The 23,242-nt window shown below is 40.1% G+C and overlaps 3 protein-coding genes across 6 annotated transcripts in view; 2 read left to right on the top strand and 1 right to left on the bottom strand.

The window, feature by feature from the left end:
* Positions 1 to 11,728, bottom strand: FASTKD2 (FAST kinase domains 2). Its single transcript, XM_071561855.1, has 12 exons — positions 11,657 to 11,728; positions 10,242 to 11,003; positions 9,155 to 9,258; positions 7,652 to 7,760; positions 6,195 to 6,318; positions 4,859 to 4,998; positions 4,388 to 4,560; positions 3,922 to 4,085; positions 2,724 to 2,945; positions 1,712 to 1,796; positions 615 to 729; positions 1 to 146 (listed from the first exon to the last, which is right to left on the bottom strand). The coding sequence occupies exons 2-12, from the start codon at positions 10,893 to 10,895 to the stop codon at positions 30 to 32; spliced, it is 2,007 nt and encodes a 668-aa protein (XP_071417956.1). The 5' UTR covers positions 10,896 to 11,003; positions 11,657 to 11,728; the 3' UTR covers positions 1 to 29.
* Positions 11,729 to 11,809: 81 nt separating this feature from the next.
* MDH1B (malate dehydrogenase 1B) lies at positions 11,810 to 20,829 on the top strand. 2 transcript variants are annotated; one of them, XM_071561862.1, is made up of 9 exons: positions 11,810 to 11,831; positions 12,492 to 12,604; positions 13,539 to 13,673; positions 13,826 to 13,968; positions 14,626 to 15,128; positions 16,111 to 16,252; positions 17,203 to 17,366; positions 18,281 to 18,420; positions 19,122 to 20,829. In XM_071561862.1, exons 1-9 carry the CDS (start codon positions 11,810 to 11,812, stop codon positions 19,176 to 19,178), a joined length of 1,419 nt encoding a protein of 472 aa, XP_071417963.1. In that variant the 3' UTR covers positions 19,179 to 20,829. The 2 variants fall into 2 exon arrangements, with proteins under 2 accessions (XP_071417963.1, XP_071417962.1); XM_071561861.1 differs by lacking the exon at positions 11,810 to 11,831 and adding an exon at positions 11,849 to 11,922.
* Positions 20,823 to 23,242, top strand: part of DYTN (dystrotelin) — a 25,595-nt gene continuing 23,175 nt past the window's right edge. For 2 of the 3 annotated variants that reach the window (XM_071561858.1, XM_071561856.1), the window contains exon 1: positions 20,823 to 22,328. The gene's annotated coding sequence lies outside the window, so the exon portion shown is untranslated. Of the gene's footprint in view, positions 22,343 to 23,242 lie in introns of all 3 variants that reach the window. The other variant, XM_071561857.1, reaches the window with a different exon arrangement.

Here is a 23,242-nt window from a genome sequence, read left to right as displayed (position 1 = left end):
TCAGGAGACACAAAATTGTTAGTTTTTTTTTAATTATCCTGCACAGCCACTTCAGAAGAAGAGAAAGCTTCTTCTGAATAAATTTTTCCTTTCAAAAACTCAACTGCATCTTCCTTTGTCATTTCCTGAAACTTCTTGTTCTGGATCTGGAAGAAAGTAAAAGGTACATTACTTCTATTGTCCAAACTCCCCTGTCCTACAAACCAAGTGCTCAGTGACAGGAAAACCATAGGGAGTAGCTGTATTTTGAAAACAAGTTCACTTTAACCATTCATTCTATAAAAATCAGGGAAACAAGCCAAAGACACACAGATTTTTTAGGTACAAAGGAATTCAGTGGCGGCTTGATTTTTTTTCTCCTTCTACTATGATTATATTTATTTTGCTGATAATGGCAAGTGGTAGCTTGTCTTTTAGAGTCCCTCCATCCTTTCTCCCTAGTGACAGCACCACTATGCTCTAACCAGCAAAGATACACAACTACCACTCTGCAAAAGGCCAACCATTCCTGGTGAGCCCTCATGTTTGGTAGAACAAGGCCTGTTGTACCAAACACACTCATCACTGAACTGATAACAGAACCCAAACAGAGAGAATAACAGGACTCCTCTTACCAGAATCACATCAAAGCCCAGTTTATTTAGGTGCCGCTTCTTCATTGCCAGCTTCCCTTGGGGATGCACCGTGCCCACGCAGAAGGCAGACAGAGGAACAAACAGAAGAGCTAATCTACAACCCAGAAGAGTACAAATGGAGAACAAGCATTTTTAAGACAATGATTCAATGATGTCTGTTAACACTGCAGAATATACAGCTGTCTTTATGGTAGGCTAAAGTATTAGGACTACTCAAATTTCAGTGTCTTCTTCCTTCTTTAGACTTAAGTAATTCAGACCCTCTCTTCTTCCAGGAGCTTCACACAACTACCACCATCCACCCAAATACCTACAGCAGAATTAAATACTTAGATCTCCACTTCTCCCACAATGAAAAGGTAATAGATAATTCAGCATTCTCAATTCATCTGAGAGATTCTGCATTAACTTTGATACCTTGCTAATGGTATTTACAATCAGTTACTTCCTGCCATAAAAATCTCCTTGAAGGGTGAATTTCTGTTACATAATTCACTAGCTCTGTTTTTACCAAAAAGCGAACTATATAAAATACATTGCTGTGCAGTGATCCAGCACACAAATGTTAAGTATTGCCCAGTTCCACTTAAGCATTACTTGAAAGATACATGTTTTGCTTCAGTTACTAAGAGGTCATTCTTCTACACAAGATTAAATTAATCACCGAAAATGTGCATACAACAATCCTTTTCATTCAAATTAGATTTCAGTAGTTGAATTAAACTGCCATAACATACCATTGAGACTTGAGAGAATAACTGAGAGTTTAATTGGACACATAAAAACTTGGAATTTTAAAATTGCTACCTGCATCTATTACAAGAGTATCAGATCACTGTGATGTTTCCTGCCTCTTTCTCTGAAATGTTAAGTTTAGCCTCTCTTAGAAGAAAGTATCGACCTGGATGAACTGATGTTCTGAACTGCCACAGCAATTTTTGCATATTATTTCAGTGACCACAAATAACAATTTAGTTATCTGCTGTGCTTCTGCAAATCACTGAACTGAAGAAGTAACTGGATGGAGTACATATAAACAAACTATCCTGCTAGAAAAATATGCAGTAAAGAATCACCTTTGAACACTTGAGTCAGGATGATCATCTGTTGCAGTTATGGGGAGCACTTTTTTTCTGTCTGAATCCATTCTGATTTCAAAATCTGAAAACAAAATAACAAAACATTTAACTCTGCAAGAGGTTACAATTAATGTTCTCATTCAAACACAGTAATTGTTCAAATTGTTTTCAAATGAACAGCCCATTTGAAAAAAGTTACTATGTGTCATCATTGGTCTGTTTTTAATTACTGTTCCCTAATAATTGACTTATTACTGATAGTTTTTTCCTCCATGCAACCAATATAAACACCTATAGCTAGCACATCTCCAGAAAAATATAAATTTATTTCTGGACACTGTAGATGTAACTTTATGGGAAGAAAATAATTGTTTAAAGAAATTACTCTTGATCACAGGCTGTCATGCCTAGTCAGATTTTCCTGTAGTCCAATTTCTCACTGGTAATATTTAGAAAGAAAATTACTACAAATACAGAAAAACTGGTAAGCTGGATGGCTGACAAAAAAATAAGCAAAATCAAAACATATAAGAAACCAAACCTTCTGAAATGATCATCTGTCAAAAGGTCATATCCCATTTCATAAATTAAAGTAGAACCCAAGCCTTAGCAGAACTTCAGATGAGAAAAACATCACAGAATAAGAGGCAGCTGCTGTTTGGCCTTGTTTCTAACGTGATTTAGTACTAACATGTCAACTCTCTCAAACACTTGGACATACTCTGGATTTGTGTACAATTAACATTTGCTTGCTGATACTTAACAAAAAGTCCAAAGTAGTTTTGTGAATAAGAGAAAATTTATGTTTTAGTAAATGGACTTAAATACTTTAACAGAAGCATCCTAGAAAGCAGATACATCAATCAAGGACATAATTTCTTAAAAGACTGTCACCAAAAGTGTTATGCTCTTAATCTGTTGCACCCCATGCAAATTTATTGCCACTTTATTATTTTGTGGATTATAAATCTATATTACAAAGAATATGACAGTAATTTAAGCTTCATACCAATGTGATATTTATATGGCAGCTGAACATTTTGCAGAAACATATTCTCATCCCCCAGAAGTTCTATGAGTGCCTCCTGAGCCTTTCTGAGATTAAGAGATACTGGTGAGGACAAATTCTCAGTCAGCACAAATGCAGGCTTTGTGAAGGAAGGGCTGTCCAGTTCCATACATGTTTTCACATAGCGAAGCATCGTTTCCTTTTGTTCTTTGTAAAGATCATCTGAAAAAGATACAAAAGATATTACATACGATGTATAATCCAAGAGAATTTTTCATTTTATTATCATTTATAGTCTGTTCTAGAACGGCAAATGAATTTCAATGTAAGAAGCAAAACCCCATTGATTTTCACTGAATATTATTGAGTCTCTTGTTAAATACACACCATCAATTCACTAATTACAATATTAAAGCCTATGGCTGGGACCTTGTCCATTTATGCAGTTTTTCCCCTCCACTGTACACAGCTCTGTGCATGCTATCAGTTATCATGGGAGAGCATGCATAAAAACCATTCATAAAATCCAGACAACCAGCATGCTATTTATAAATGAAAAACGGTTATCAGACTCAGCCAAAATTTTGAAACTACTTGAAGAGCATCAAACCCAGCAAACTCTAAGCAGTTACAACTTTACAGCGTTCAGGTTGAGTCATAGCAGGCTCAACAGCAAGACACAATGTTTACACTGAATTTCTGCTCTGCTCAACTATTCCAATAGCTGTACAAAATTGTAATGTGGAAACCAAATTCTTCTACAAGCCACTACAAGTATTTCATTATAACCCAGAGCAGTTCAAATCCCTCTTTTATTCTTGAGTCCAGGTACTAGTCAGTTTATAAAGGTTAAGACTTCCTGTTGTTAAAAATGCCTGAGCATTTATTGACTGTAGAACCCCTGGCTCCTGCACATTTCTACCACTTCCACAGATCCCATCTTCACCTCTCTCCATGTAATTGCACACCTACTATTAAACTGTTCCCACAACAGGGCCCAAGAAAATAGGCCTGACACCCTAATGCAAAGCCAGATCACTCGCACCATCATCGCTACATTAGTTTTGCCTGGAGGACTTCAAATTTAGTATCAATCCTGGTTTTGTTCTTTAATTTCTTATCTTTTAACACAATTACAACAAATTCTGTACGAAGGCAAACTATCCCTTTTAGAAAAAGAACATGACAAAGGTCTGACCTGACAGTATAAGTTGATTCTTGCTGTCCTTTTGCAGCAGCTCATCAAGTGCTTGATGGGGAAGGTATCCTAAGATGCAAAGTGAATGCACTGCCTTCAGCAGGTCTGTGTTGGAAATCTGAGGCAGGCATTTATTCAAGCAGCTATGGAGAGTCTCAAAGAACCTTTTCCAAAATCAGAAGAAAAGTATCTAATTACACAAATAAGGCTACATAAAATACCCACTTCAAAGAAAAATACAAGTTAAAAATCTTCCATGTCTTGTACAGTAATATTTTTTGTTATCTAACATTAGAGAAAAAAAATCCTATGTGGAAAAAATGTGAAAAGACACAGCAAATTTACCCTGCAGATTAATGAAACAGGATTATGAACTCTTCCACAACTGAAATCAAATACTAGTTGCCACACATTACTCTGCAACAACTACATAATGTATTATCAGGCATCTTAAATGAAAACCTACAGATGCTTTTGGACTCTGGGAACATAGTTGAGTCGTGAATACACTCGGAGAACAATCAAAAGGTTTTTCAAGTAAAGGAGTTCAGGGTCTTCTGTCACCTTCTCAGCAAAAGTCTCCATCAACTCACTAGGCTGAAAGCCAAGTGTCTCACAGGCAGAAAGAAAAAGGACAATCTAAAAAAAGAAAAGAGAGTTTTATAGGTTAAGAAAGCCAGTGAAGTAAATCCTAACTGTTGATTTCATAAAAGGCAATTTTAAGGAAAGCAAATTTTTCGAATTGTAACACCACTTTTGTTTCTTTACTTATCAACAAATAGAAGAGCATTATAAAAACTTATATATCAACTTCATCAGATTGGTATTCCTAAAAATCTGTTCTCCAAAGGTCAAACACAAACATGAAGGAAAGTAAGAATGGAAAGCACCAGATACTCTGTCAGTACCACTATAGATTATTTGGTCTCAAACTCACCAGTCTTTTGTCCCAAAGGCAGGCAGTAGAATTAATGTAGTCTGCTAATGCTGAAAACAGTTTCACATTACGGTACTGGAGGGTGTGACAAGCTTGCAAAATGAGAATTAACTGCCGTAATGGAGCATCATGGACATTTTCTGTAACAGTAGATCAAAAACCGACAAATGATACAAAGCATTGGGAGCTGTAGGTTGGAGACTCTGTGGGAACAGTTTGATAAAGGAATGAAGAGGATAAAAATCTGATATGAAGAAACTGAGACAAAAGAAACCAGAGAGTAATCAGGCATTGGAATGGGCTGCCCAGAGAGGTGGTGGATTCACCTTCCCTGGAGATTTTTAAACTGAGATTGGACGTGGCACTGAGTGCCATGATCTGGTAAAGGGACTGGAGTTGGACCAAGGGTTGGACTTGATGATCTCAGAAGTCTTTTCCAACCCAATCGATTCTATGATTCTATGAAATGGAGTCAGAATCAAGCTAGAACACATTAGTCAGCAAAAGGGGACAAATTAACAAAATAAGCAAGAAGATTGTGTTCCCAGGACATCTTCTGTTCCAGGTTTCATGATTTTCAGCATGCACTAAAAAATGCTGAAAAAAGTTGCTGTTCACTCTGTGTGTGCCACCTGGCCTGTGTCCTGAGTGTGGTGGAAGTGCTATGGGAGAAGGCAGGATGTGTAATTAAACACTGTGTCCTAACACATATGAACAACCAGGACAAATAAAGGCTGTACAAGCAACCCTAAACACTTCTGGTTTATTTATGTTAAAAATGCTATTTTGCTATCTTAATGCTTTTTTTGAGACACAAATGCGTATGTATTTTAAGCATGAATCAATACACATTGACTACATATATTTAAGCAACGTATTGTAAAGGTATGGAGGAAGGTGAAAGCATTAGCTTTCATTTAATGTTTCTATGGGCTATGGCAAGAGGTCAGTTACTAAGCAGTACTAAATAAATTAATACAGTTCAACAGGGAAACACTATTTTCCATTTAGTTTAGCAACTAATTATACTAAACTGCCAATCCATCCTGTAAGAATTAAATTCTTTTTCCTAAATCCTGTGTACAGAAAAACATAAACAAAAACATGTAATTCAGGTAAATGCTGAGAAGGGCAGAGATGACAAGAGCTATTTGCTTTCATTATTCATCAGTAATTTTCTGTCTTGCTGCTGGTCAAATGGCTCCACATAACTATAACAGCCTGCAAATCAAAGATGTTTCCTGAGTTTTAAAGAAGTCAGAAAAGGGAGCTGAGACAATAATGAGGAAGAATTTGGTATGAAGAAGGGAAATTTAATAAACATTTTTTTTCTTACCCTGGATCTTTTTACTGCAGACATTCAGGATTGGATAGGAACAATAGTTCATTGCAACAAGAGCGAAAACCACGCGCAGAGCGTTCGGAAAGGTCAGATGATCTATTTCTTTCAAAACTGCCATCTAAAGTGAATCAGAGTTTATTAAATCCTTCAGTCTTCTGGTATATTATCACTGCTTTCTGGTGAAGACATTTTCACCACAACTTTCCCAAATTCCTTAGTTCAGATTTATATGAAAGAAAAAAAAGCAAAAAACAGCAAAAGCATAATGTAACTACTCTTAATTTCTTAATATACGACTTTAACAGGTCAAGTGCTCTAGAGATGTGTCACTATGCAGGTTCCCAGCAATCTGCCTTTAAACGCTTATTTGAAAAGACAGATGTCTCAGCAAAGGTCATTTCCAACTACTGTGAGTACATATCTTCTGCCAACCCTTAAAAAAGTAGCAGAAGTAAAAATGACACAGTTAACTTATTTAATAATACTTCAATTACTGCTCTGCATGCCCATGAAAGCTGTAAGCCTCCAAAGTGATCCAACAGTACACCTGGTGGCCTATCTTTTGTACAAACACCCAGCTGCCAATGTGGACTGAGGCAGAGGTGGGCAGCTCTGATGCCACAAGAGATTTCATTTATTGAAGCAGTAATTAGATACAAATGACAATGAAAACGAGACTACAAAGTATATTGGCTATTAAAATACAATATTTTTACTGCATGCATATCAAAGGTTAAATACATCTACGACAGAAATTACACTGTAAAAAATTGCACCCTGTGGGCTCAGAAAATTAAGAGCTCCCTTTAGTTAACAAGCGTAAATGTTACTTTCCTTTTATAATGTTTCATGAATGCCATTACAAACTCTGATCTCAGAGCCCTTCAGTTATGTGATGAAAACACTACCAGGCCCTGTGTGAAAACGGGTTTCAAAAAGGGATTTTTAATCAGGGGACAAAACCCAGTACACCCTGCCATAAAACCTAAAGCCTGTTCCCAACCACTGTTTCCCAGGGGACCTTTCAGAGACACAGAAAGATAAGACCACGAGCTAGGGGCATCTCTGGTATCTCATTCCCACCAGTTCTCCATCCCCCTACCATTACTGGACACAGTCCCATCACAGGCAGTTTTCTGCTGTCTTGTCTTCCAGTCATAAGCTGGGCAAGGGAACCAGGGAACAGCCTTTGAGCACTTCCATGAAACACTACGTGGCCAACCCAAAGAGGAGAGGGCACCGCTATTTTACTGCCTCCACTCCTTTTGTTCCCAGCCTCCAAATTCAAATTCTTCCTGCAGATACATCTGGACTATGATTCACACTGCAAATACAGTTACCTTTCTATTGTATGTTCTCTTTCAATGTCTGCAAAGAATCATACACAATTTATAAATGATGCAAGAGCACAGCCTTTGTGCAAGTAAAAATGAGCCTCCACTTAGATTTACCTCCAATTTCTTTTTCAGAAAGACTGGAATATCTTTTCCCATGCATTTCATCAGGTTTTGCAGAATAAAGATGTCTTTGATACTTGAAATGCGCTGCTCCACGAGTAACCTGATAAAGAAACACACACAAGACCTTCCTCATTTCAGCAGAAACAGACAGGTACTTCCATTCTTCCTCACTGATGTACCCCTAAGTTAAAGCTGTAATTTCCTGCTCCTTTCCCACCTCCTCTTCTTTGTGATGCTGGCATAACTCTGTATGATGTAGCTGCAGCACAAATATTTAACACATGTAAATAATTCCATATGCTTTCTTAACATTATCCTGATAGATGAGTGTTGTTGCTGGTACACCAACAGCAGGGGCACCTGACCAGACTGCACATGTGACTGTGTAGATGTGAGTCCCATTAAGCGTCAAGGAATTAACACCTTTCTGCAGAAAAAATAATTGCATATTTTTATCTCAGAATCATCTATGGGCAGGAAAGTTCTGAAACTGCCAGGGAACTCAGAAACAGGCACTGAACACAATTTGGTGCAAGAGAGGTGAAAAACCAAACAAGCAGTGCTGTGGGCTGCAAGAACAGAAGGGGAGACGACAACCCAGATGGATCATAAACACAAGATGAAGGAATTCTGCATTCCCAGCACCTCCTTTTCTGGCTCAGAGGGTGGTACTGTAATTCTTATGCCTGAACAACCCTTAAATGTATCTGCACAGCTACAAAATTATGAAGTGTCACTTTCTAAGGCAGTGCACTGGTCTGAAATTCACCCCTGCAAATAGGCAAGAGCTCCAGACATCAAGATAGAGCTTGATGTCTAGATGTGTCTCCTGCTTTCCACAAACTTGTGTACCTGAGCTTCCAGGAGAACCTGGTTTTTGCACATCCAGCTTCTCAAAGTAGAACAGGATCAAAAATACTAATCCATGGCAAGTTTTGTGACAGCCTCAGTAAGAACAATCTCACGGGAGTGAGCAGATTGGTTAGCCACATAAATCACACTGGCCCAGAAAAAAATCACTACAGTCCAAGAAGTTATTCTGAAAAAGCACTACACAAAGGGACTTGTTGGATGCAACTGGTCTTCATCTTAATTTTTACTTACTAAATTGAAAGAAAATACTCACAGGCTGTTAAACAGCATTTTTAATAATGAAAAATCAAAATACTTCATAAAGTAAGCTAGTCCCATTACCTCCTGTCTACACCCAGATAAAAGAGGAATAGATTTGTGAAGGGACTCGATCAACATAACAAAAAAACCACACTGGTGGAGCTGCAGCCAGAACACAATCTCCTGTGGACCAGACTAGCACCCTATAGCACTGGAAGCTCTACTACTTGAAACTGCAAAGACGACACCAAAAATTACAGTCTAGCACAGCTCTTATCTCATGTGATCATTCTATGAACAGGCATTCCTTTGATGATTTCTAAGAGACATGTATTCAAACATTTAAATAGGAAGGACACGTGAAAGATATAGTTTTCTCACTGTAATCCAGCTTGAAGAGCGCTCACATTCTTGTCTTTATCCATCCCTGATAACGTGGATGCCAAAACTGAGACACATCGGTTATCAAGTTGATTGAGCCTCTCCTGTTAAAGTTTTCACAATGTCAGATTACTTCAAACCAACAAAAGTTTCAGAAAAGAAAAACTGACCACTCTTAATCTGTACCTGCCATTTTCTTTTTCCTCTCAAAAGTCAATTCACAAACTTGAATTCTGCAGTGACCCCCACAAGGATTCACATCAAATTTAGTTGATTTCACAGAATCATAGAATGGATTGGGTTGGAAAAGACCTCCGAGATCATCAAGTCCAACTCTTGGTGCAACCCCAGTCCCTTTACCAGATCATGGCACTCAGTGCCACGTCCCATCTCACTTTAAAAGCCTCCAGGGATGGTGAATCCACCACCTCTCTGGGCAGCCCATTCCAATGCCCACTTACTTTCTGCAAAGAATTTTTTTCTGACATCCAAGTTAAATTTCCCCTGGCAGAGCTTGAGCCCGTGCCCCCTTGTCCTATTGCTGAGGGCCTGGGAGAAGAGACCAACACCCACCTGGCTAGAACTTCCCTTCAGGCAGTTATAGACAGTGCTGAGGTCACCTCTGAGCCTCCCCTTCTCCAGGCTAAACACCCCCAGCTCCCTCAGCCTCTCCCCACAGCACTTGTGCTCCAGTCCCTTCTCCAGCCTTGTTGCTCTTCTCTGGCCCCGCTCCAGCCCCTCAATCTCTTTCCTGAACTGAGGGGCCCAGAACTGACCACAACACTCAAGGTGTGGCCTCACCAGCGCTGAGTACAGGGGAAGGATCACTTCCCTCATCCTGCCAGCCATGCTATTTTTGATACAGGAAACGCATAATGATTTTTGAGACTCCTGTTAAATCTGAAATCAAACAATGACTTCAAACATGAAGGAGATTAGAAGTACACACAAATGAAGTATGGGCACCCTGTTTCCATGGAACAGCAGACTAAGCCAGGGATGTAACCCAGTTCTCTTGGATGCTGCACAGCCTCCCAGAATTATCCACGAGGTTTAAGCCCAAATTTAGAAGGATTTTCATACTTACTTGGCACACTCTCAGCAGAGTCTGGACGAGGAGGGTGTTCTGGGGCACGCCGAGGCTCACTGCGGCGTGCAGGCTGAACACCAGGTCCCCGCGCGTCATCCTGCGCGACTTGCGCAGCAGCTGCTGGCACAGCCTGGCGAAGGCCGGGTGCTCAAAGATCAGCTGCTTCTCGTAGCGCTGCTGCTCCTCTGACAGGTTTTTGAAGAGCCTCCACGCTGTGGTTAAGCAGTTTGTGTAGTGCTTGATGGAAACAGCGGACTCCGCAGCCAAGTCCAGCGCATCGCAGGGGCAGGTGCACTTCTGGAGGGTGGCAAAGAACGGGTCATTCTCATCCACCACACACTTCGCTTTGAAGCTCCCAGGATGGTCCAACTTCTCAGCTTCCACGGAGCTCGGGGAAGCCTGTTCCCCCACCAGAACCTCTGCACCTGTGCTAAACACATCTGTCTTCTGAGACAGAAAGCGAAGAGATGATCCATGCAGAGAAGGAAAAAGATTTAAAAATAAATCTCTGAAGTTCACATTTCCCAAGGGATCTCTGCATATGCTAATCCACAAAATGTGTTTTCTTGTTGTGCTGGAAGATTTGGCAGTCAGCACAGAACTGTACCTATGCAGGTATCTAACAGTATTTAACAAATAACTTATTTTCATTATTGCTAATGCCTCATGGATAGACTTGAAATGCCAACTGAAAGTGAGGGATCCGATGAAACTCTACCAGTGGAAACAGTTCTGGGGAAATTGTGTAAGATCACTCATCTGTAAAAACAATTGAAAATTATGGATTAGTTACCAGACTTCGAATTCCTACAGTTTTAATTGCCAAATCTATGCACTTTTATAGGGCGGGAGAAGACTTGGGAAACGATCCCTGGAAAACGATTTGCAGAGGAGCTTTCATTCGGCCTCCTACAATTAGTCAAACAACTCGGCACAAGGCAAATGCAGCCCGGGTGTCAGCTCTTTCCTCCTCTGTGCTGCTCTAGCCACGAGCCCTGCCGGGAGCAGAGCCTTTTCCCGAGTGCTGTTTCCCGGCACACGCGTATCCCGAGAAGGCTCCGGAGGGTCCCCTTTAGTTCCGGGAGCAGCAGCCCGCCCGCCCGTCCCGGGCTCCCCGCCGCCATCCCGCGGGACAGCCGCCCGGCCCGGCCGCGGGCACACTGCCGGGCCGGAGGGCACCGGCCGAAGAGAACCCGCTGGGCTTCAGGATGGCTTCCCCCAGGAAGCGGGAGCGCTGCCCAGCAGGGCGGGACGGCGCAAGGGGACAGAGGTCTCTCGGCGGCTCCGCACCGGCTCGGAGCACGCGGGCGCAACGGCGGGGATCGCGGCAGGCCGGCGGCCGTCCGCCTCATCCGGGCCGGGAATGAAGGGCCGGGAAGGGCCGGGAAGGGCCCCGGGCCCGCGGTCGTTACCTCGCACGCGGCGCCGCCATGACACCGGTGCCGCTCCCCGCGTGCTCCCGGCGCGCCTCGCGAGGCGAACGGCGCGCGGCGAGGGACAAACTGCCGCGGCGCGCGGAGCGTTGCTGAGCAACGGCGAAGCCGCCGTCGGGGGGCGGTGCGAACATGGCCAAGTTCGTGGTGGCGGGTGAGGGGACACGGGATATGGGGCACTGGACACGGGCACGGCACACGGGACATGGGGCACGGTACATGGGACACGGCACACGGAACATGGGGTACGGCACACGGGACATGGGACACAGGGCGCAGGACATGGGACATGAGGCAGGGTATACGCGATACATGACATGGGACACGGCACACGGGGCATAGGACACGGGGCACGGGACAGGGGACACGGGGCACAGGACATGGGGCACGAGACAGGGGACATGGGATACAGCACGTGGGACACGGGGCACAGGACATGGGACACCGGACATGGGGCACGGGACAAGGGACAAGAGACACGGCACACGGGGCCGCCCGCCGGCGGCATTGCCCTGTACCAGGCCCCGACGCCCCGGGCGGGACGGCTCCGCCGCGCCGGCCGCGGCCGCCCCTCCCCGCGGCCTCCCACCGGCACCTCTCGGAGTCTCCGTTACCGGGGCACCTTCTCCTCCTCATGCCGTCAGTGAGGCTTCAGCCTCTCCGCTGCTGTGCCCTCGGCCCCTCAGCGCCGTCTAAAGAGACTGTTTCACCTCCGGAATTGCCCTTCTTTTCCTGGCTTACATTAAACAACGTTTGGCCTTTTAAGCCCTTACCAGTCAGTGTCACACAGTAATCTCTGCTCTTGTGCTCACAGGTAAGGCAAACTGCCCTCACTATGCCAAAGCTGAGCACCTGGCTGACTATCTCCAGGAGAACTTGCCCAGTTTCAGAGTCCACAAGATCACTCAGCACCCTGACAAGTGGGAGGTAAGGGATTGTAAGGCAAGTCAGTGGTAGGTGCCTCACTGCTCTACAAACCAACAAACGTCCTTATCTGTAGTATGTTTATTCTTCTCTTGTATTAGTGGTTTGATATGTGGGTAGAGGTGCTGCAGAAGCAGCTTTGGCTGTTGAGAGCTGGACAGAGGAAAGGTTTGAATGTTTTGAGCAACTGGCATCAATCACTGTGTTACCACAGAAGATGGGCACAAAATGTGGGTGAGCCTAGAGGTGTGATTTGTCAATAAAAAATTCAGGTGTTTTTGGTTGGTTGGTTTGTTTTCTGGGGGGAGGGGTTATGTGTAAATGGCAGCTGAGTCTGTAAATCTTTTGCTCGCAGTGATTACAAATGCCTTCAGAGTTGTTACTTCTCAAGAGCATTTCTGGCATTCAAGGGCTTTGAATTACAGTAGAAGTGTGAAGTTAAATGTCACATACTTGTTTACAAAGTAGATTGGCCTTTCTGAGTACTTACACTGTAGACATAGTACTATAGTTTCTATAAGGATCTGAAAAAACTGCAGTCTGACTTCTTGAGACAGACAGTACTATGATGTTCATTACCATATTTTGCTGAACCTTTCAGCCAAGTAACTCAAACAGTAAAATGGAAAGCAATTAACCTCTTCACCTTACTTAACTTCTGCATCTAAATAATCCTCCTATTACTTGCTGCTTCAGTATCACTTGAGACAATTAAGCAAAATCAGTAAAATCAAGCATAAGTAAGACCTTTAGGTCAGTCATATCACCATACTGTGCTTTGTGCTATTCCCCAGTTTTGCACATGCTGCTACATAAGTTGTGAAGCACCTTGCAATTATGTATTAGAGGAAATAGTAAGAATGTTTACAGTTGTAACATTTAAGTGTTATCAAATGTGGTAGATATTAAAACCTTTTGGTGGGGATGTTTACATTAGCAGTGGCTTCATGACGTTTGTGAAACGAATGGGTGGGAACACAGACAGTCTCCTATCATTTGGAGAGAACTCTTGGACCGTGGAGGAAAGGGTCAACTTCTGGGAGGACTTAACGAGTTTCTGGAATATGCTCAGGTAATGAGCTGCCTTTAATATTGTAAACCCATGTTTTATAACAGTGTTGTTCTTTATTCCTCCTTCAAGTGTAAAATAAAGCTGTTGTTTCTAATGTTACCTTGCTGGGTGTGGGCTGCCATTTGATTAGAGATCATCCTTTTTGTTCTTAGCGATACTATGGCATCACTTCAATGATGTTGAGTGAGGAAATGTTAGACATTGCTGAGGAGAACCTGCAGACACATCTTGAAATTGCAAAAGAGGATGAAGAGATTAAAAGTCTTATCAAGCCTATGCAGATTTGGATCACCAGGTGAGATTAAAGACAGTATCTATGCAGTTTCACTTCACTTCAAAAGAATGCACTTTTTCCTATCACATGTAACAGGTGTAACTGGAGTTATGCACAGAGCCCTGTAATGTGATGATTTGAATTAGGTTCTGCACCTCTCACTGTGAGCAACCAGTATACAATTTAGAAATAATTTCTAATTTTGTTACATTTGCACCAGTTTAAGTGAGGTGTGTGAACAGGCAACTGTTAGACCCCAGTTTAGGGGAAAGCAGATATTCACAAAATAAGGTGGAAATTTTGTAATGCAACTACCTTGCATTAAATGTTGTTGGAAATATTTAAGTGGCTAAAGTCTCTTGCAGTTCTACCTTTAGAAATTTCTGTATTTCTAGTAGTCCTAACAGAGCATCTTAAAAAGCTTTCATTCTATGAAGGCACCAATTTTTAAGTGACAGCATCATCTGAAATGAATAGGATAGAGACACCTTCAAATTAAAGGAAGACCCAACTGTTTCAACTGTTAACCTGTTAAAATAACAGAAAGACCAGTAGAGGATCCAAGCTGATGGTCTATTCAAACATGATCAAATACAAAATAAACACCTTTGTGTTTATGTAATACTTCCAAACAAGCAGTAGTTCATTGTTAACTTTTCTACATTCTTCTCTTACCAGTGCATCGGGTCCAATCTGTTATCAACTGATCCCTCTGTTGGCAAATGGAGAAGTGTTTGGGATGACCACAGAAATCAGTATCCATTTGCTTGACACTGACCAGTTTAAGGAAGTTCTTTGCAGTATTATAATGGAAGCTGAAGACATGGCGTTTCCACTTCTCCGCAGTATTTCAGAGCACACTGATATAGATGAGGCTTTTATTGAAGCTGATCTTGTCATTGTTCTTGATGATGTTCCCTTAAACCTTGAAGTCCAATCCCTTGAGAACTACATCAGAGAAGTGAGTGAGATCTGTCAAGTGTATGCTCCCTTGATTGAGAAGAATGCCAAGAGTGAGGTCAGAGTAATTTCATCAGGAAATACCTTTGCAAACCTTAAGGCAACGCTGATTATGACATATGGCCCATCCATTAAACCTGAAAATATCATTGCCATTGCAACATCCTGGGAAAGTGCAGCTAAAGCTATGCTGGCCAGGAAGCTGAATATGAACACAGCAGGTGAATAGTTATGTAGCATTTGCAGAATTCAGTGTCCCTTTGGGAGTACATATTTTATTGCAGAACACAGTTCATGTGCATGCAGAAGTGCAGGCACAGCAGTGCACCCACTGAATTGCATGGGTGTACAGAATGCCAGGGAGTCTTGCTAGCTCTGGGATGCAGCCCTGCCATTCTGGTGTGTCCTTCATGCTGGGAACACACTAGGAAGGTCTGAGTTGTGTTGCAGATTAGGAACTAGAACTTGAAGGTTGTATTTGCACTCTGTAGTGCATTGTTATTTTGGAGACACACAAACGAGCTGTGAATAAACATGACAACATACTGCTATGCAGATAATGAAAGTAAAGTAGAACTGTGTTGTAGTATTATTTTGTGGTTAATTAGCTCTCTTTCTCAGGTCAGTTGTTATAGCTTGGTTGTGTTTGCACCATTCTGCACTGCAGAGCAAATGTGTGCTCTGACAGTCTGCTCACCATCAGGATTCTTTCCTGAGTAGAACTAGTGACAAGTCTAGATATTTTGGAGCCTAATAAAATAAAAAGCTAAGTTAATAAGCAGAATAACCTATCAGCAGGTAATTTGAGAAAATCCTTTTGCACCAAAAAAGGTAGTTTTTATTTTTAATGACTTTTTAATTGTTTCTGTATTTGTTTTTACAGGATTTTAAAATGAACATTGCTGTATGTTTGCAATATGATTTGTTTTGGTTTTAAGAGCTAAATATTTGCTCCTTTTGGTCTATTATTTACAATAACATGATATAAATTAAAGTTCCTTTTTCATCATGTCTTGAGATTCCATGTGTTATGGAGAACTTGTTTGCATATTTCAGATCAAATAATTTCTGCTAGCAAGGCAGAGCACAAGGCAGAGTTGAAGAATAATGCATTGTGAAAGAGATTTCTGAAGGTCGGCTAGTCAGTATAGATTGTGAAAATATTTGTCCCATCATTAATGCATATATTTTCCTCTGTTACAGGAGTTAAAGATGTGATTGTGTGGGGCAATATTACCGGCTCTAATTACATTGATTTGTCACATGCAAAACTTTCTGGATATGACAGTGCTCTTTGGGGCCCAGCTAATTTTCAACGTCCTTTGTTGAATATGATTTATGACAGGTACGGTACAGATTTATGTCTTTAAAATAAAACTAAATAACTAAATTAATCCATATTTATTTGAACTGGGTAATAAAACATCAAGAAAGGGTTTTGTTTCCAAGACTTGTCTTGTTGATTAGTGCTGTGCATAAAAGCAAACACAAGCTGAGGTACTTCATCCATGAAAGAAATTCAGTAGTTCCTAGTACTGTACATAGTTCTGACTCTCCTGCCAACTTTGCTTATAACTGTGTTTTCCTACATTTTAAGTGAATTTCTCTTTTATCATGAGCAGTTCATAAGAAGTAATGAAGGTCCAGATAATGACTTAGATGTCTAGTATATGTGAAGAAACTTTGAAATAGTACTAAACAGGTATATCTGTACTTGAATTACATGGAACATACAGCCTGAGCACACTAATGTTTAATGTTATCAGTTTCCCAAAACAGACAATTTGTTAACATATGTGAAAAGGATACCTGGCAGCCAGGTAGCTTCTTGTGAAAGACCAGTAGTAGAGAAAAGATGGGTACAGTAAGATGTGAGATGCACCGAGGCCTGGCTATATGGAGCTACTGCTCTGGTCTAAACCTTGCAGTTACTGGAGACCGGATATTTCTTATTGTTCTGTGCTCGTACTGAGCGCAGGGGGGATTATGGCTCATGGACGGGTGTTTACACAAAACAGTAATACATATAAATTGCAATAATAACAGAGGTTATGACCTGAATAAATGATCTAACTTTCATAGTAAAGTGGTGTTTGTCATTACCTTTTAAGGTACTTTTTGTTAGACTTTTTTTTTTTTACTGGCTGTAAATACCTTCCCTTCAGCAGTGAAGTTTGAGGAAGTTTTGACTATTTTCCGTAGGTTTAGTTCTTTTTTTCTCTACGAAACTACTCTGCCTGCAGTCATCTTAGTTTTTTAATCCCTTTCCCTCCCCCTCCCCCCTTTTCTTGGTAGGGAATGGATCCATTCAGAATTTCTGTCTGCACAGAGTTCCCTGAGTTCCCGAGTGCGTCGTTGCACAGGAATGTTACCTGCTCACGCGGTAGCCACTGTGCTGCAGTACTGGTATCACAGCTCTCCCCCGGGGGAGGTCGTTTCTGTGGGAGTACTTAGTGAAGGTAAAGCTATTTTTGCCTCACATGTTCTCTTGTAGCTTTGGCCTACATATAATAGCTTTCCCCTATTTCCCCCCTCCATTATTTTTAATCAATATTTTTATTTTAATAAAAACTTGTAAAACAAATCATGTGAGGCTGAGAGTTTGTTTCATCATAAGGACTTCGGAATCTAAGCAACTTTGCTCTCCAGAGGTTGTGATTTGATGCTTAGGTTGATACTGCCTTTTTGCAGATTGTCTCTTAATCTTTTAGCTTAAATGCTTTTTGAATGTATGTGTTTAGTTCAAGAAGTCTTTACAGATCTTAGAACCCAAGACAGAAAAATCTGTTCTTTTTGTGTAGTAATGTGGACCAATAAATGGAATATTTCACAACAGCCATTTAACCCTTGTACAAACTAATTTTTTCCCCCTTTTTAAGATGTACAATTGTACATCTTAAAATCATACAATTGCACAACGGTTAATGGTTTTAAACTGAAGGAGGGTTGATTTAGATTAGATATAAAGCAGTTTTTTACAATGACACTGAAACAGGCTGCCCAGAGACATGGGAGATGCCCCAACCCTGGAAACATTCAAGGTCAGGTTGGGCAGGGCTCAGAGCAGCTTGACATATTTGAAAATGTACCTGCCTGTGGCAGGACGGTTGGACTAGTGACCTCTAAAGGTCTCTTGCAACCCAAACTAGTCCATGTTCTATTCTATGATTCATGTACATCTAACTAAAGTACAAAGTTACTGTTAAAGAGGAACTCTTTTTTGAACTGTAGACTGGAAAGGGCAGTCTCCATTTATACTGAGATCTTGTAGTTTTAGACTTTTGCAAGTCTGTAGGACTTAATGTTGACACTGGTGAGGGTGTGTTTTGTAATAAGAAATAACATGTTGGGTCATTTTTTCCCTCTTTTCCAGGTCAGTTTTGCATTCCTGAAGGAATTATCTTCTCTATGCCAGTGAGGTTCCAGAATGGTAACTGGGAAGTAATAAAAGAATTAGTAATTGATGGAACGACCCAAGAAGTTCTGGAACGTTTGGCCCACGAGCTAATTCAGGTGAGGATTTCCTGTGTCTCCCGTACACCCATTCTGCCACCTGTGGGCATGTTGTGATACAACCTTGAACACTGAGACCTTTACCCTGAATGTTAGATGTACACACTGCACACACACACTTAGGCATTATAAAGACCAGGTATTTATAAGTGTAAGGTAGTATTTGGGTATTGAAATTAACAACTCTGTAGCCCAAAAAAGGAGATGATAAAATAAGTTTACATATATACATGAAGAAGTTTCATTCCAAAGTTCTGCAGGCTTTGGGCAAAACAGAAATATTACCATTAATTTAATGTTTCTACATTCTATGCCACTGATGTTGATTTTGCTTATATGTGTTCAAAGTATTTCTATGCTAGAAAACACATCTTTTGGCATTTTTCCAACTGTGACTCTGCATGAATAAAGGCCAGATAGTACTAGAATTAGGGATTTAAAAAAAAAATCATAATCAATGAGCACTAATTTCATCATGAACTTTCTGTCACTTAGTGAGGCAAAACCAATTTATTTTTACTATTGAAATACTAAGCAGACTGGTCCAAAATTCTGCATTCTAGCTTCCATCAGTTTTGTTATCTTCAGTCATACAGTAACATGTAAGGATTATTTTGCTTTAATGTATTTTAGTTTGTGCTAGAAATTAGAGCACATTAAAAGAATGACTGATATTAAAACCACTTTTTTTTCCCATTTAGGAAAAGCTCGTTGCAATAAAGGAAATAAAAGAAATACATCCATATGGAAAAAGCTAAAAACCTCACATCTTTTCCCAAGTTTTTCTGTGCTGCTTTTCCTACTTAATTTGCTTTTCAAGTTCTCTGTTCTCAGTCATCAAAATAAGAACAGATGAACTTAAAAGCATGTTTTAGTTTTGTTTTTTTCAGTTTTTCCCTATTCCCAGGTTCTGAAATTCCTGCATTTTTCCAATGTTCTAGCCATTTCTTTCTACTTTTTAGTCCTACAGACCTTTTTTCTAGTTAGTTTTCTTTCTCCCTTCCTTTGGATTCTTTCCAGTACTTTTATACCAGCACTTACCATACTGTGAGCTGTTCTTCTCCATAAAGGGCAGGCTGAGGAATGGGGAAACTATTTGGAGCTTGATACCCAGAGCCCGTAGTGAGCACAGAAGCCTTTCAGTTATCCATGTTTGTTTCTCAGGAAAGGACTACAGACACAATAAGATATTCTTGATAATGCAGTTTAATTATTTGGCTAATCGTGACCTTGTTTAACCCATACAGGAGATTCCCAATTAGATAAGTGTCCTTCCCTGTCTGCTCTCTACTGTCTTGGTTTGAGATAAGCAACTGCCAACCCCCCCCAAGCAGAGAGAGAAAAGCCTCCCTCCTAACACCAAGGAAAGGGAGGAAAAGAGAGGGGAAAGGGAAAAAACCACTTCAAACCACGTTTATACTAAAACTACATATATTGTTACAGAAAGGAAGAGACAATTAGAAGAGAGTACAAATATACACTCACACAAGTCTGCAACAACAAATTCCCCACTTCTTAATGAACACACAAACATAACATCTACTTATGTGGCACTGCTCTTCTGTAGAGCTGCCCTATTCCCCTTGTGGCTGTGTCTAACACTGAGACCTCTCTGCTTGGTTGTGGCCCTCTCTTGTGACATCACTATTAGGTGTTCAAATATTTCCAAGTGGCCCTGCTTTTCTCCTTGCATGTATAAGTATTTTAGGAATCTGACAAAAAATATGTAATGTTTTGAGGTTTTTTTACAGAATTTGAAACCTTACCCACTTTAGCCAGAGTTGTTTGGAGGAGAAAATGCTGAAAATTCCCATACTAAAATAAGGCTTTCATTGCTCAAAAGAGGAAACTACAAAAAAACGTTTAAACATTGTTATAGCTTTTGCTGTATCTTCCTCATTAAAAACCAGGAAATCTCAAGACAGAAGTATATTTCAAAACCAGTATGAATGCAACATTCTTAATCTGGAGACCAAAATAAAATTCCTACTGATTCTAATGAGTCTAGGATTTCATTTGCATCCAACAACTTATTCATTCAGACCAATAAACTGCTGCAAAAACATAATTTAATGTCTAAAATGTTCATATTATTAAAATATTGAGCAGGACTGTCATGCCTAGAGTAGCAGTTTTTTAAATCCAAATACTTGTTTCAGAGGTATTGAAATAGACTACTTGTGTCTTCTTAGGCAAAGTTGATTTTTAACACAAAAATATAAGTCCATCTCCTCAGTGACAAGATCATTTTGGTCCCCATGTTTTTTATGTCATGAGTTTCAATGGAATACTCATATATTCTAAGTCAAACATGCAGTTAATTAAGTCCTTGTCTAAACAGGATTGTTGAGGAACTACTTTCGCCTGCATGTCTTCGGTGTCTTAGAAGATGGAGACTGTTAATGCAATGTTATTGTACTTACTGATTGTTTATCCATTATGTTTGAAGCAAAATAGAAAGCTTCCTGTTCTTTGAATTGGATAGATAAAGTTGGAATAAATTCATTTCTGTTCAAGTGAAGGTTCAAGCTCCAAACAAGGATAGACTTCTTATATGAGGAAACCCAAGAGAAGTATATGAAGCATCTGGAGGTAGAAGTCTCAGGAGAGCATAGTGGGCAGAGATGCTACCAGTAGTCTTTACAAACTACCTGGTTTGTTCCATACCTCTTTCTCCAAAATAGAAGAGAAAATGTTATCTTCTTTAATATGTATTTACATTTGGGTTTTTTTCCTATATGGAATATGATTTGACAGTCTTTTACTCTTTGAATTCTTTTATTCTGCCTGTGGAGATAGTAGTTCAAATAAACTGGAATTCAAGCACCAACACTGCACAGCTGCTAATGAGAAGGAAAATTACTGTTTCTGCAATATGTAAACAGGCTTATCAGACTTCTGAGTCACTAACTGAAAACCTTTTTTTCTCAGAGGCTGGCAGGACAAAGGAAAAATGTTTGGGATGTCTCTTGTATCCTAAATAATTCTAACTGGATTTGCCTAGTGCCCTGCAGAGAAATTCAGGTCTCCCTCTTGGAAGTGTAATAGAATGGAGGAGTTTATTTCCTAGATTTTGTTTGGGAGAGAAAGAAAAAAATAAAAATAGTAGGAAAGCTAATATTTGATAATGTATTCAAAGTTGGTTGCAGTTGTAACACAGCAATTGACTCAGTAATCTCTAAGTTTGGGTTTTCTCTAAATAATAAGCAATTTCCAGAACCCATTTTCTCACAAGTTACCATGTAATGCCATATATGCAGGATATTCATAGCATTGATGACTCCTACTAACATGGGTGTTAGAGTAGCTGTTGAAAAATTTGTGAAAAGGGGCTTTAAGCTAAATGTACATGTCATAAAAATGTTATATATATTCTGCATAAACCCTAGCATTGGGTGTTGTGAAGAGTGTGTTAGCTTTCTGGTTGGTCTGAACATTTCTTTTTCATTCTAGGACATTACCACTAGGGCTTACTGTTTTTCTTCTTTCTGTAGCTGCAGCAACTGTTTGTTACAGCACACTGTGCTTTCTAAATTACTGTGCTGGCTTCCACCTCATATACTCAGTCTCTATAGCAACACTGTTTCTCAGCAACTGGGAGATGCTTAGTAAAGGCCCCTCAATTTAGAACTATTGCACTCCAATCATAAAAAAACATGCTTTGAAACAAAGATCAAAGAAGTTTTATCTTTAATAATTCAGGATATTTATTACTATTTAATTAGTGTTCTCTGTTTTGACTGCTTAGACAATTACCTGATACTTTGATCTGGGCCTTTGCCAGGCATTTGTTGTGAGCCTCATTAATTTAAAAGCAAAACCTTTAGAACTGTGTCTTGAAGTCAACTTTTAAGTGCTATAAAGCTACTGGACTTCTCTGGCATTGTCATCTGATTTCTGGGCCTTTGGTAAGTAAAGAAAGGTAAGAGCAGCTACTGTATTGAGAAGACAGTAATTTTGGCCCTTGAACAAAACATAGAAGGTGTTTACCCTTCACAGGAAACAAAAGTAATTGCAGGTTATTTTATGCATATTTAAAATGTTGATCATATGTTGTCTGATTTCAAAAGAAGAAAAGTCTCTGAGATCAAGTCAGTTGATCTATTGGGAGATTTCTGCCTTACTTCATTTGGCTTGTGTTTCTCTGTACTCTGGCTTAATAATGCAGCATGTTTAAAAATGCATTTTATTTGCTAAAGTACATATTCTGAGAACCTGTAAGGCAAAGTACATAGAAGTAATTAAACATTACTTGTCTTTTCATATTCCAAAAGATTGAGGAAAAAGGCTGCTCTTGTTCTGCACATGAGTATTCATGTTGATGGGACTAGGATTTATAACTGCAATAGTTTATTTCCTGTGCATTTGCACATAATTTTAATTTTTTTGTTAATTTGTTTTCTGTGAGTGTTTTTCATTATTAAAGGGCACAAGTAGCTTAAATATAACACAGTGACTGAAATAGTCTATCAGTGAGCAAAGTCAGTTCAGATTTGATGGCTGACAGATAGTGCTTCTGTTTTCATATTATGTTTGTTATAATGTAGATGTGCTAACACTGAGGTAGATTCTGTTCATTTCACCCAGGCACTCCTACTGCAGTCAAGATCTGGACTGTCCACAGGGCTTGGTATATCAAAATACAGACTGCACATATATTGATAATGCCTTCTGTAACTTTTTGGAGGGAGGATTCATAGTTATGATGTTGTATAATGGTGGGCAGTTTGGTAAAACACATGAGCAGGTACTTAACTTTGACACCATGAATACCCTAATACAGGCTATAATATCTTTATTCATATGGGTTATTTAAATGTTA

This window comes from Pithys albifrons, chromosome 8, assembly GCF_047495875.1.
Source record: "Pithys albifrons albifrons isolate INPA30051 chromosome 8, PitAlb_v1, whole genome shotgun sequence".
In the NCBI taxonomy this organism is placed as follows: domain Eukaryota; kingdom Metazoa; phylum Chordata; class Aves; order Passeriformes; family Thamnophilidae; genus Pithys; species Pithys albifrons.
The sequence above is the reverse complement of the archived record's forward strand: the minus strand, read 5'-3'. Positions and strand labels throughout refer to the sequence as shown.